The sequence below is a fragment of the Tursiops truncatus genome, chromosome 2 (assembly GCF_011762595.2).
Source record: "Tursiops truncatus isolate mTurTru1 chromosome 2, mTurTru1.mat.Y, whole genome shotgun sequence".
NCBI lineage: Eukaryota > Metazoa > Chordata > Mammalia > Artiodactyla > Delphinidae > Tursiops > Tursiops truncatus.
The window spans coordinates 75,975,963-75,989,750 of NC_047035.1; the positions used below are offsets into that span (position 1 = coordinate 75,975,963).

At 45.3% G+C, this 13,788-nt stretch overlaps 1 protein-coding gene across 2 annotated transcripts; it reads right to left on the reverse strand.

The window, feature by feature from the left end:
* Window positions 1-4,503: 4,503 nt before the first annotated feature.
* On the reverse strand, window positions 4,504-10,969 carry PNP (purine nucleoside phosphorylase). Of its 2 annotated transcripts, none has more exons than XM_019935195.3 (6): window positions 10,812-10,969; window positions 8,839-9,002; window positions 6,413-6,516; window positions 6,006-6,181; window positions 5,702-5,892; window positions 4,504-5,139 (listed from the first exon to the last, which is right to left on the reverse strand). In XM_019935195.3, exons 1-6 carry the CDS (start codon window positions 10,820-10,822, stop codon window positions 4,922-4,924), a joined length of 864 nt encoding a protein of 287 aa, XP_019790754.1. In that variant the 5' UTR covers window positions 10,823-10,969; the 3' UTR covers window positions 4,504-4,921. The 2 variants fall into 2 exon arrangements, with proteins under 2 accessions (XP_019790754.1, XP_004317447.1); XM_004317399.4 differs by having other exon boundaries at window positions 8,833-9,002; window positions 10,812-10,968.
* Between the last annotated feature and the right edge of the window lie 2,819 nt (window positions 10,970-13,788).

Below are 13,788 nucleotides of genomic sequence, written 5' to 3' on the forward strand. Positions count from 1 at the left end.
ACGCCACCAGGGAAGCCCTGGCAGGTGGATTCTTAACCACTGCACCACCGGAGAAGTCGGAAGCCTCCCCGCTTCTGGTTAGGCGTTAGTCCATCAAAATACTACAGTGTGATTTTTCCCATCAGTCCTTAGTTAAAAAGCTGGCCACTTGCCTAGAGAATAAGGTTAGCACTCCTTAGCCTGAGATCAGAGCTCTAAACAATCTAGCCCCTCTCCACCTTATCTCCAACTGCTCGCATTCATGATTTCTTCATTTTAACCTTTCCAGTCTGTTATATTAGACATTCCTGAATTGGCCTGCATGTAGTGCTTTCAGCTATATCCTCCTCACCTCTCTTTCCTAGAAAGCCTAACTTGAGTCCTACCAATCCTTTACCCATTCCCCATCCTCTGTAGCACGTTATCATTGGCACTTAGCATGTACTACTTTTCACACATTATTGTATTCCTCTTTCAAAAACAATTTTTCTAAACAATGACAATATAACACACAAAAAGACTAAAATAGGCATAGAGGGTACCACTAATTCAACCTTGTTTTTCCTTTTTTATGCATATATCCTGTCCCCTGTCTAGACTGAAAGCACTTTGTCTTATTACCAATTTATATTATGGTTTTTAAGACAATGTTCTATACAAAATACATGATTAGTAACATTTGTTTTTTTGGGTTTTTTTTTGTTTTTTGTTTTTTTTTCGGTACGCGGGCCTCTCACAGTTGTGGCCTCTCCCGTTGCGGAGCACAGGCTCCGGACGCGCAGGCTCAGCGGCCACGGCTCACGGGCGCAGCTGCTCCTCGGCATGTGGAATCTTCCCGGACCGGGGCACGAACCAGTGTCCCCTGCATCGGCAGGCGAACTCTCAACCACTGCGCCACCAGGAAAGCCCAGTAACATTATTTTTTTTTTAATAAATTTACTTATTTATTTTTGGCTGTGTTGGGTCTTTGTTGCTGTGCGCGGGTTTTCTCTAGTTGTGGCGAGCGGAGGCTACTTTTCGTTGCGGTGCACAGGCTTCTCATTGTGGTGGTTTTTCTTGCTGCAGAGCACGGGCTCTAGGTGCATAGGCTTCAGTAACTGTGGCACGTGAGCTCAGTAGTTGTGGCTCGGGGGCTCTGGCGCACAAACTCAGTAGTTGTGGCACATGGACTTAGTTGCTCTGCAGCATGTGAGATCTTCTTGGACCAGGGCTTGAACCTGTGTCCCCTGCATTAGCAGGCAGATTCTTAACCACTGTGCCACCAGGGAAGTCCTAGTAACATTACTGATGTAGGTAAAATGACCATGATAGGGTCAGGGAAGAGAACATGACTTGATGGGGTAAGTGTGTTTTGACACATATGATGAGGCTCAAGAAACTGAACCCATTTTTTCGGCATTCTGTAGGCCCCTCTGGAGAGTTTTTTTTTGAGAACTACCCTTCTGTAGGCGCCCCCCCACCCCCACCCCGAGACCTATCTCCCTGACTTTGTGTTTTTATTCTTTTGCACACCTCAATTGATACATTCATTTTGGGCTGGGTTTGTTGGCATTTTGAAACTGAAAATACTTGATAAACCAAATGTGGTGTAGCCATACAAGGGAATATTAGTTGGTTATAAAAAGGAAGGAAGTACTGATACACGTTACAACTTAGATGAACCTTGAAAACATTATGCTAAGTGAAAGAAGCCAGTCACAAAGTCCACATCATTCCATATATGATTCTATTCATATGAAAGCCCAAAATAGTTCACTCTACAGAGCAGAAAGTAGATTAGTGGTTGTTTGGGGCCAGGGAGGGTGGGAGTGGGGGTGGAGTGTACAGTGACAGCTAAAAGGTACAGGTTTCCTTTGGAGGTGATGGAAGTGTTCTAAAATTGACTCTGATGACGATTGATTGTACTTATCTGTGAACATACTAAAAATCTTTGAATTACACACTTTAAATGGGTGAATTTTATTTTATGTGAATTATATCTCAGTAAAGCTGTTTTCTAAAAATATTGAAGACACTGTGTGGTCATGTTTTTCCTCCCCAGCCCATACCCACCTTGAAACTAGAATTCTAGTGAGTTTAGAATTAATAATTATTATCTATAATTAAATGACTAGGGACTTCCTTCGTGGTCCAGTGGTTAAGACTCCATGCTCCCAACGCAGGGGGCCCGGTTCGCTACCTGGTCAGGGAACTAGATCCTGCATGCCGTAACTAGAGATCCCGCACATCGTAACTAAATATCCCATGTGTCGCAACTAAGACTTGGAGCAGACAAATAAATATTTTTTAAAAAATGACTATTACTTGCCTGTAGCTACTTTCCTTGTCATAGCTTACTTTGTACTATAAAGAATATATAATTTTGTTTTCTGTCACCATGGGGGTATATTTAATGCCCTAACATGAATATAGTAATATATACTTGTATAAAGTAGGTGAGTTCTAATTTTTGTGCTTAGATCTAAGGAATTAGACTCTTGAATTAGGACATCAAATGCATAATCTTCTTCATTAATCTAGTATTCTATTATGAAATACAAGATATCTTCTAAATCTAAAAAGGTAGAAATGCCCTTAAATATTCCACTCAAGTCTCTCTGGGACGTATTTTTCAGATGACACCATTCTGATTCCTGATCCATCTCACCAAGAAGCAGATCCAGGGTAAGAAAGCCAAGCACCAAATGCAGCCCTCCTCTAACCCCCAAGTACCCATCTGCTATGTCTCCATGTCTTCTGTTCTAGTCACACCTGTTGTGACAATGACCCACAAACATTGTGAGCGCTTCGGCTCACCCTGATGTGAAATCCTTCCTCCCTTTCATCCTTGAAGACTAAGCTCAAAGTTAAACAACCTTTCTCTCAATAACCAATCTCAAAGTCCAGTGCATACTTATAATCAGTTCATCCTTTGGACTCGCATAACATGTGACTTGTACCTATTTTATACTGCCTTATATGAACAATTAATAGCTTTACAAATGTGTATCTGTTAAGACTGTAGGGCCCTTGAGAGGGAAAGACCATTTTTATATTCTCAATTTAACATTTTATTAGGCTAAGAGTGTTATACAGAAATATTCAATAACTTGATTAAAAAGAAATGTAACTGTGAATCACTATTGTACATCTATAACATAGAATATTGTACATCAACTATATTTCAATTAAAAAAATAAATTTAAAAAATGTCTATAAGCATCTCATCAGATGAACAAGTTACTGTGATGTGTATGTATCTGAAGGATGCACAGTCCTTCCCTCTACACCAGCTTCTCTCAGAGACAAATGACAGACGCTAGCAGATTGCCAGGTAGGGTTTTAGAGGTGGATGAAGGTACAAAGAACGGATGAAAAGAAGAGTAGTTACAGGGCCACTTCAGGATACCTTTTCTTTGTGCTGGGCTCAGCTAGGTAGGTCAGGTAGCAAACAAAGGATGATTTGAAAGTTTTCGAAAGCTTTCCTGCCAAAATGCCTCTTGCATGTTTCGGGGTTTTTTTATGTGGTACGCGGGCCTCTCACTGTTGTGGCCTCTCCTGTTGCGGAGCACAGGCTCCGGACGCGCAGGCTCAGCGGGCATGGCTCACGGGCCCAGCCGCTCCGCGGCATGTGGGATCTTCCCGGACTAGGGCACGAACCAGCGTCTCTTACATCGGCAGGCGGATTCTCAACCACTGCGTCACCAGGGAATCCCACCTCTTCCATGTTATACTACTAACTGAAATGTTACCACTGTTGTAGAGTCATCCAGCTCTACCCGCTGTCGAAAGGCAAACAGGCCTGAGTGGGTGGGGATAGTATGATTTTCAAACGTGCCAGCCAGCTGAATGCAAGTTGATAAGCGCCAGCAGTGCAATGGGCCAATAAAAGGTAATGCCTAGGCTCCTGTCACAGGGAGGTTCTGACCAAGAATGGTGAAAAGGAAAACTAACACCCAGGAAGAAAGCAATAGGAGGCAAGGAAGTGCTCCAAGAGAAGAGGCCAGAGTATGAGTCAACTTCACAGGGGCTGGCAGGACGCTAATCAGCAGTGGAGCTGCCGGCAGCAGAGAAAGGGGTATTTGCCACTGCACTGTCAGAATGGAGTGACAGAATGTATGGGTGTCACGAACTATGGCAGAGGTTAGCGGCGGCGGTGGGGGGGAACCGAAGGAAACCAACAAGAAATACAATTAGGGCTTACCAAGGATGTGGCAACTGTGGAACATAAGCTGAGATCAGTGAACGAATTCAGAGATTCATGAGAGCTGACAGAGAGAGAAACAACCAGAAAGCAAAAGGACAGAGGCAAGACTGATCTGAGGGAAGTGGCCATCATGTACAGTCCTTCCTTATCTTCTAACACTGTCTTTCACCTCTTTGCCTTTCCTCCATCCTTTCCTGCATTCACATACCATCTACCTCAATTCTTAGCTGTCTGAGAGGCAGAGAGTCAAACCACAAGACATGTGGTCTCATGATTGGTTTCATGCCAGTCTTGGCCTGTGCCCCACCCTTATCCCAAATTACACAAAAATAAAGAAATTATTTCATCTTTCTCTTTATTCTCAAAATATGAAGTATAAAACTCCAAAAGGAAGAGGCTGTTCCTTGTGTGGTCTCCAGTGCTTTGAGGAGCAGAGCTGAGCCCCCAGGAATGTAAGAGGATCATCTCAAAAAGCTAGCAGTAGCTACTAGGCTGAGTTCGACAGCCCCAAGTCAAATCCCTGGATGTGTGGTAGGGCTTGGGCTCTTGAAGAGGAATAGGGGTGGAAATCATTTTGTGATGACAGCTGAGCAGAAGAGCACTCTGTATCAGAAAGGTCTGGTGGGAGAAGCAGGGCAGGTGACACTCCTTTCTGCCACTACCTAAGGGCAGAGGCACGTGACTCCAGCAAGAGGCCAAAGTAGGTAGCAGCTCCTTGGATCCCAGAAGGGAGATGCCAGACCACTCCAGGGCTGGTTAACTGGCATTGTCAGGCAGTGGAATGCTAGCCATAAGAATGGAGACAAATTGCTCCAATTTCTGCGTAACTTGCTTCCCGGCCTCTAGTACTTCCTTGTGATTGGCCTTCTCCTGGCTTTCATAATCCAAGATGACCTTGTTAGTGATGAGGGAGAAGCCAAAGACTCGAAGTCCACAGTGCCTTGCAACTATAACTTCCGGTACTGTGCTCATGCCTGATGTGGAGAAAGAGGGAAACCAACTGTCAGGATCCGCAAATGACTCTTTTCCTCACCCTTTAGCCTCACCTCCATTAATCACCTCGTTGACAATTTAGCATCAAGAAAACATCCAAAGAAACAGCTAAATTCGTGTCAAGCTTAGGCTGTTCTGTACTGCCTAAAAGAGTCGGGCCTCAGAGGGCCTTGCACATCTCTTATAAATAGAAATTTCTATCTGTTTGTGGTCATTCTAAAGTCAGTTCTAATGATGCAATTCTATCTTCCAGCCAAAGGGTACAGAAGGTGGCTATAATGATATTTGTTAAAATAATCAGAAACAGTCATCAAATTATGGACCGCTCATTAGCATTGCAGTGGTTAGAGCCCTTGGTGGTGGGTGGTGAGTTGATGCTACGATGCAAATCTTCCACCACCTTTCAAGTCAGTTTAATTCAATCTTCCCTTAAGTCAGGCCCTCTTTCAGTTTATCATCTAGGTCTATAATCTTTTTCTCTTTTCTATCTTATTTTGCCAGAACCCTCCCTCTTCAAGCCTCCAGCCAAGTTCCCCTCCTCACCAACAGCATCTGCTCCCAGCTTCTGCAGCAGACGACACTCTGCCACAGTCTCAAAGCTGGGGCCTGCCACCATCACATAGGTTCCTTCCCGTAACTCTCTCTGCTCTCCCATTTGTTTCCAGGTACTGTGAGCCTTCTGCCTCATATCCCGGTCGTAGGCATCAGACATGGCAGGGAAACGAACTCCAAACCTAGGGCACAGGTTGGATTATCTCAGATTAATGGAATAGAATAAGCTCTCTCCCAACTCCCAGACAAGTCCTTAGAGCCCACCCATCTATACAAAAAGGAGCAGGATAGCTACCTTTCATCATTGGGCCCTCTGAGAGGGTTCTCACCGCAGAAACCAGGTAGATTGATGTGATCGCGGATCAGCATGATATCTCCAACCTCAAACTCGGGGTTGAGCCCTCCAGCTGCATTGGTGACCACTAGAGTGTCCACACCCAGAAGATGGAAAACCCTCACTGGGAATGTCACCTTAGAAGCAAAAGATAAAAGATCAGAGAGTGTTCTTTAAAATGTCACCAATCCACCCATGCAGATGATACAGCATGATACAGCATAAAAGACGAGATACAGCATGATACAGCATAAAAGACGAGAAAGAAGGGGACCAAAAATCTACTTTGCCTGGGTAGTTAGGTAATAAAATAGGAGAGCTCTCTCCCGCTTCGTCCAGACCCAATCAGATTTGTGTCCCTGATTTACCTTCCAGAGCGGGTAGCCTTCATACATGTGGAACCTGCCCTGCATCATCACACAGCCTCTGCCATTCAAGATCCCAAACACCAGTCGGCCAGCATGACCTGGCACTGTACACAAAAAAGAAAGGGAAATGCATGGACAGATGCTTTCATACAACACATATCCACTGAGTACCTACTCTGAGCCAACTCACTGTGCTCAACAGGTAAGGGTATACTTAATCAAAAGAAAACATTATCATCTCCACTCTCAGAAAGTTTAAGTCTGGTGGGGGAGATAGAAACTAATCATGAACTTAGATATAAGTACATCCTGAGATTAGAGCTATGGGGGTGAGGATGTTCAATGTGAACACACATCAGTTTCTTTTTAAAGAAATTTCAAAAGAATGAGAAAGCCATACTGTAAGAGAATAAAAGAATAAAAAATAGAATAAGCGAGTAATAATGAATGCAGTGAGTGTCGTAATTATAGACCTCTTTTCCAAAACTCTCAAAATCTGTATCCTTACTACCCTAACTAAACTATATGCTTCCTCCCTCCTGAGAGGGAGCTCATGGTATATTCTAGCTTCCTGAGGAGGCTAGGAACAAGGAAAGGGGCTGAGGTTGGACCCATACAAGTCTCCTTTGTTACCCACAAAACAATCCTGTGGGAGTACGTACCCTGAATGGGGCATGCAGGGGCATGGGAGTGCAAAGATAACTCTCCACACAGACACAGTAACCATTATTACCATTTCTCTCATCTAACATTTCTCCTTTAATGGACATGGCTGACCTATCCCTTAGAGAATGGATGGTCTGGGAGAGGGACCAAAACAAAGAGGGAGAGTTGAGGGATACTCAGAGATTGAGGAGCTTATAAAAAAATTACAGGGCTTCCCTGGTGGCGCAGTGGTTAAGAATCCGCCTGCCAATGCAGGGGACATGGGTTCAAGCCCTGGTCCGGGAAGATCCCACATGCCACGGAGCAGCTAAGCCCATGAGCCACAGCTACTGAGCCTGCACTCTAGAGCCCGACAGCCACAACTACTGAGTCTGCGCTCTAGAGCCCACGAGCCACAACTACTGAGCCCACACGCCACAACTACTGAAGCCCGTGCGCCTAGAGCCCGTGCTCCGCAACAAGAGAAGCCACCGCAATGAGAAGCCGGCACACTGCCGCGAAGCCCACACGCAGCAACAAAGACCTGACACAGCCAATAAATAAATAAGTAAAATAAATTTATTTTAAAAAAAATTGCCAGTAGTAGAGCAGAGGTGACACAGTTAGGGAAACCCAAATAAAGTATAAAAAGTAAATTGATAAAGTTTTAAAAAATTAATCCACTTAGTTAGTGCAGTGCCCTTCTCACTGCAGGTAGGAGTGGCAGGTGGAGCCAGAGTCACTACTATCTCTCTTAGAAAACTTTGCACTCCCTTCTCTCACTTTTTAATATTTCCTTCTCCAACCCCATCCCCACCTCCCTGCTCTGGTCTCCCAGTCTTGCTCCAAAGGGCATGAAAAATATCTGTTAAAACTCTTAACTCTCCAGGGAAAGAGGAAGGAAAGTAGAATCTGAAAAATTAATAAATAAACCAACAGAAGTTAGTTATCTGAGAAATTAATAAGTAAACCAAATAAACTACTCTTGTCCTTTACTTGGTCCTATTTCACCTGGCCCTTCTCTAAGCCTCATCCACAGCATGCGGAACGTCCCCGACCAGGGACTGAACCCATGCCGTTGCAGTGGAAGTGTGGAGTCTTAGCCACTGGACCACCACGGAAGCCCAGCCTTAGAGCTTTTGGCTGCTATTAGGATGCTGGGTACACTATCCTCAGAACTCCACTGTGCATAGGGGGCCCTTTCCCCTTCCAAAGGGTCAGTGTGAATCAAATCCTGTGTATTCATGTATCACCTGGGTATTTGTCTGCAAGAACGTGGCAGTCTGTGTGTTCATTTGTTGCTGTGCACCAGTGTGTGCCTTACCCTAGGACTGGAGTTAGAGCTGGGGAGATTGGGAATGGCAGGAACACATGGGACAGGGAAGGCCTGACTTTGTCTGGGAGCTTACAGGCACTGCTCTTTCCACTTAGGCTACAGACTGAAAGAAATGAGAGAGGTGTATGAGGATATGGTGACCATAGTGTGTATGGGGAAAGAGTGTGCAGGGGAAGTGTTGTAGAGCTTTAGGGAGCTGAGTCATTAAAGCACAGGAAATATGTCATCATACAGTAACATAAACATGCCCTACTAAAACATTTCTACTGGGGGAATTTCCTTCTAAAGTCATTCTGATTCTTGGTGGGCTTTTCCCTCTGTTACAACAGTTGTCTCTAGTCAAATGCTATAGAGGATAGCCAGGGTGTAGAAGCATTGCCCTCCCATCAGAATCCCATCAATATCCCTCAGTCCTATCCCTCCTCCCCCTTGCCAGCACCTGTACTTTTGGGAAAGTTCGGTATTTCACTGTAGTCAAAGATCTGGGCCTGAGTTAATCTGTCACTCAGATCTCCTAACCCAGAACCACAGATCACCGCCACTTGAGGTCGGTGTTTGGTGTGAGACAAAAGCCATTTTGCAGTGTTCTGATAATCTTCATACTTGAATCTAGGAAAAAAAGGAAAACCAAGGTGAGTTTCACTTCCATGCCAAGGGTATCATAAACTAATGACCTTCAGGGTAGAAAGGCTGACTGAGGTACTAAGGTGACAGGGGACAGAGAAGTCGGCCAAGGAGCTAGACAAGCTACTGCACAAAAAAGCAAACCCAGGCCACAACTTTGGTTGTCAACAGCTGGAGCAGAACTGACTGCATAAGTTTCTCAGCAGCTGCTTGTGAAAACTAGACTCTGGAGCCCACCCCTACAGAATGGGGAGAGACCCCAGAATCGCTATTTCCTACAAAAGTGCCTCAGGTAATTCTGATTCAAAAACCAGGTTTCAGAATTCTGGTCTTGAGGAAGCAGAACTCAACAGGGATTCTAGTCCCAATTTTGTCTTTATTAGGCAGGTAACTTGTGCTTCAAATTCTTTCCTCTAATGTAAAGCAAGGGAATGTAATCGGCCTCACTTATCTAACAGGCTCAGTTTGAAAATGAATTTAAAATTTACTAACAAGCTCCAAAGACCTTTGACTCCATAAATCATGGTTCAGGTCCACAGCACCTGAACCTCTTTTATAACTTTCCCCCCCTGCCCGTGTTTCCTCCCTGCCTTCTCCCATCTTTCCTTCTCTTCATCAAGGTCCAAGGTCCTTTGCCCTTCAGAGACCTAAAGGCATACGCTTATGCAGAACCCAGACATCCCCAAGAATCAACCGGGAATTTTTCTCACAATTCCAGTCCAATTCTCTCATACCTAGCTGGAAAAAACAAGGAGAAGGGACGGGGCAGGGGAGGAAACGACGACTGAGGTGTGACAGAGCTGAACACAACTAACCAAGCCTCCAGAGGAAACCTCTTTCTTCAAAAGTGCTGTCTTTACAATACACCGGGCTACCCTCAGGGAAGTAGATGGGTAAGGGACCGGGTCGGGGCAATAGAACCGGGGTCATAGAATGATGAAGAGAGAAGCGGTGAGATGGTAAAAGTGAATCAAATAGCATCCCCAAGAGGCGCCAAGGAAATGAAATATGTGTGAAGCCCTGGCCACCCAGCACATCTAGCCACAGCTTACAGGACTTCCTCATTGGCCAGCAGTCTCCCAAGAATGCCCTGAATCCCTGGGCACCCAAAAGCCACTTTGATCCCTACTGCTGGAGACTTGGGCTGGGACTTCAAGGACCAAAGCCGAAATAAGCGTTTTCAAAGGTGAAGTGGGGGGAGGAGGCAGGATCTGTTGCTCAGTTCAGTGAATAAGAATTTCCTTCTCTCCTTGGAGACGAATCCCCAACTTAATTGAAACTCCACCTTGGAGGAAAGAGAGGCGTTGTCGAGGGACGTGAGCAATCTCTCCTCTGAAGGAGGAACTCCAGATATGGGCGCCAAAAGTACCTCGCGGCTTTACCTAGACTCTAGAATGGGAATCTGTGACGAGCACGTGGGTTGAAAAGACCTTCTCTGTATGTGGGTGGGGGAGTACGCTCCCTCTACACTCACATCGCAACGCGTGCGTGCACGCACACACACCGGCTTCTTTGGCGAGTCGTCTACGGTCTACTAACCTGTCCCCTTCCTGCTCTGGTGGCGCCACCCCTGCTCGATTCCCGCGCGCGCCCCTGCCAGCGCTGGCCGCCCCACTGCTCTGCCGCCTTGCCCCTGATACTGGGCTCCGAGCCAGGCCTCTCTGCATCCCCGGGGCGCTCGTTCCCTCTCCTGGCCCCCTCGGGGCCCAGAGTGCTGGGTTTCCAGTTCTCGATGACAGCCATTTCCCCTCCCCAGGGGCCTACGGGGTTCCCTGGGCCTGGTACCCGCCTCACCCGTCGTCCATGGTCCCGCCGACGCCCTCTCGATCAGTTTGCCCTTCTCCGCTCAGACCTACTCCACTGAGCTAAGCTACCGCCAGTCACCGGGTACGATCCACACAGCGCATTGTTTGCAACGCGCTGGCTTATATCCCCAGCTCAGGAGTCCCAGCCAATGGCAGGCGAGTACGCGACCGGCCCCGTCTCCATGGTGACACGCCCCGACTCAATCGCCGGAGGCTAGGGTGTCAACCTAATCTGAGGTCTTCCCAGCTGCAGTACCTTTCTCGATCCTCACCCTACCCACCGCGGGGGAGGGGTAGGAGCATCCAGCATTTCGCCGCTGCACCCATTTCTAACTGCAGGTCCGGAGTTTCCGGCACGGAAGCCTATGAGGGAAGAGGGTAGGAGTTGGGAGGAGAGCCCCCGAACCATCTACCTGAAACCCCATTCCTGGTTGTGTCTACAGCAAATCAGATATTTGAACAGAGAAAGATTTAAACCTTACGTGGTGCAAATCCAGAATAAAATTAAGTGAGCCTGTGTCTGAGTTGCTTCCTGGGCAAAGGAAAAAGTGTCGACTCTAGCAATAATGCTGCTCTGGAGGTTACAGGATATGGGAGAACATATAAGGGGTCTAAATCCAGGCCCATATGAGGAGAAGACAAATTTCTGCGGGTAAGTATCCCAGGATCCTCGCAGGAGGATGCAGCAAATCCCCTTCTCCAGGTGTTTCCAAATTCCCTATAGATATTAAGCTTTGGGATTTGGGAATGAGAAATAGGAATTTCCCCAGTATTCCCCAAATTATAAGTTATTCACAGAATACTTACTTCCATACATTCTTTACTCATTATTATGGATATCTAAAAAAATTGTTATATAAATAAGAAACAGTAGTATTTACAAAGAATTGTAACCTATAATAAAGTTTTATTGGAAAACACACACACACAATTCCTGGATCCTTGACACAGACAAAGGATGGGGATAGGGTGGGGATAGGATGGGGAAATGCAGACAGACCCTTGATTTACACGATACTCAATCCAAGGAATTCAGATAATTACAGAAGGATTCTTCCCCAAAATGAAAATTCCTGTAACAGAACTACGCAGCATAATGTCTTTGTAAGAATTTAGCTATTTTCTGCCTCCACTTTTATAATTTTAACCAAATTCACAACAAATCACAAATTGTCCTTGCTTAGCTATTGGAATCCTCCACCTATTTCCACCCTCCTGAGCTCTAACCTTTCCTGCTTGCTGTGTTAGCCAACACCATGACCCAAACCACTGTTTCCCAGCCCCGTTTCTATCTCATTCATGTAACAAATACTTACTGAGAATCAACTATGTACCAGAACTGTTCTAGTGTTAGGGACACAAGAGTAATGACAATATATGTAAACACAAAAATAACATATATAAAGAACTGAGCACAGTGCCAAATGAACGGTTTATTCTACTGTCATTATTGGATTATTATTATTATCCTTATTCATCCAGTAATTTTAGCAAAGGTAACAATAGGGTGATCTAAAGGTAAAGTTTCACCTTGGAAATGTGACTCTGTACAATTGAGACACTGAAAGCATGATTTTGAATGATGGGTAAGTTCAGTCATAAGTAAAAATCAGCCCAAGGGTAATATGTATCAATATTTGATTGCTGAAAGTTTTTTTTTTTTTTTTTTTGCGGTACGCAGGCCTCTCACTGCTGTGGCCTCTCCCGTTGCAGAGCACAGGCTCCAGACGCGCAGGCTCAGCAGCCATGGCTCACGGGCCCAGCCGCTCCGCGGCATGTGGGATTCTCCCGGACCGGGGCACGAACCGGCATCCCCTGCATCGGTAGGCGGACTCCCAACCACTGCGCCACCAGGGAAGCCCTGAAAGTTCCTTTTTAAACACCTCAAATCCAATCAAGTTTACACAAAAAACAAGAGTAGAACATAATTACATCTAAGAAAGCACAAACTTAATCAATTAATTTTTTTTTTTTTTTTTGGCCTTGCGGGGAGGCTTGTGGGATCCTAGTTCCCTGACCCTCGTCAGTGAAACCACTAAGTCCTAACCACTGGACCACCAGGGAATTCCCTTAATTAATTTTAATGGACTCTGTCTAAAGTAAGTGTAGATGATCTTCAATATATCTACAAAAGGAAAACTGAGGGACAAGGCTCAATCTTCTGTAGTGTTTCTCCTATGTCATGTAGGGAGGAACATACAGAATATATAAACATTCTGGGCACCAAAGAAATGTACTGCTATATGACAGGCAAGGACAGGTTACCAGACTGCATCTTGGCCGGGGTCACATAACCTTCAGAACCACACAATATATTTTATTCTGAATTCAAGGTCAGCAACCAAGCTTCTGAACAATCATTTGGACCCCCAATCTTTTTAATCTCGGATTCACCAATGGCCCTATGAGTTACCCTATGAGGCCTAGCAGGCCTCCTCAGGACACATCTTAGTGGTCTGTCCAACAGAAGGGCCCAGGTTCCAGACTGCATCAAGCCCTTGGGTCCCATCCTACCTCTAACCTTGGTTTGTTTGCATCTCTCATTGCTTTCCTCACAGGATTTTTACCTTTAAAGGGTACAGATTTAGGCGTTCTGTGTGTGTCTGTATATGTGTGTGTGTGTGTGTGTGTGTGTGTGTGTGTGTGTGTGTGTGTGTGTGTGTGTGTGTGTGTAAAATACTTAATGATCATAATATATATGAAATGTCTATTAAATGTCTATTATTTCTCTTTAGGCCATCTCAAGCCAAGCGTCCACAGTCCATTTTGATCTCTTTGCAATACCCCAGTCCAGAGGTTCCCAGTTTCTTAATTTATAGCACACTTAGGAACTCAGAAAATTTTTCACAGCACCCCTAGGTCAAAAGAAATACCTAAGAGTTTTGCTTTTTAGGTAGCTGGTGCCTAACAGCTTAGTAACCATTTGAAAAAAATAATACAGACAAGTTGAAAGAAAAAATATTTTT

Coding starts and splice junctions, on each gene's coding strand:
- PNP (XM_004317399.4), bottom strand. Junction 6,517..8,832: donor GAACTTTCCCAAAAGTACAG/GTGCTGGCAAGG, acceptor TTTTGTGTACAG/TGCCAGGTCATGCTGGCCGA. Junction 5,893..6,005: donor AGAGGGCCCAATGATGAAAG/GTAGCTATCCTG, acceptor CCTGTGCCCTAG/GTTTGGAGTTCGTTTCCCTG.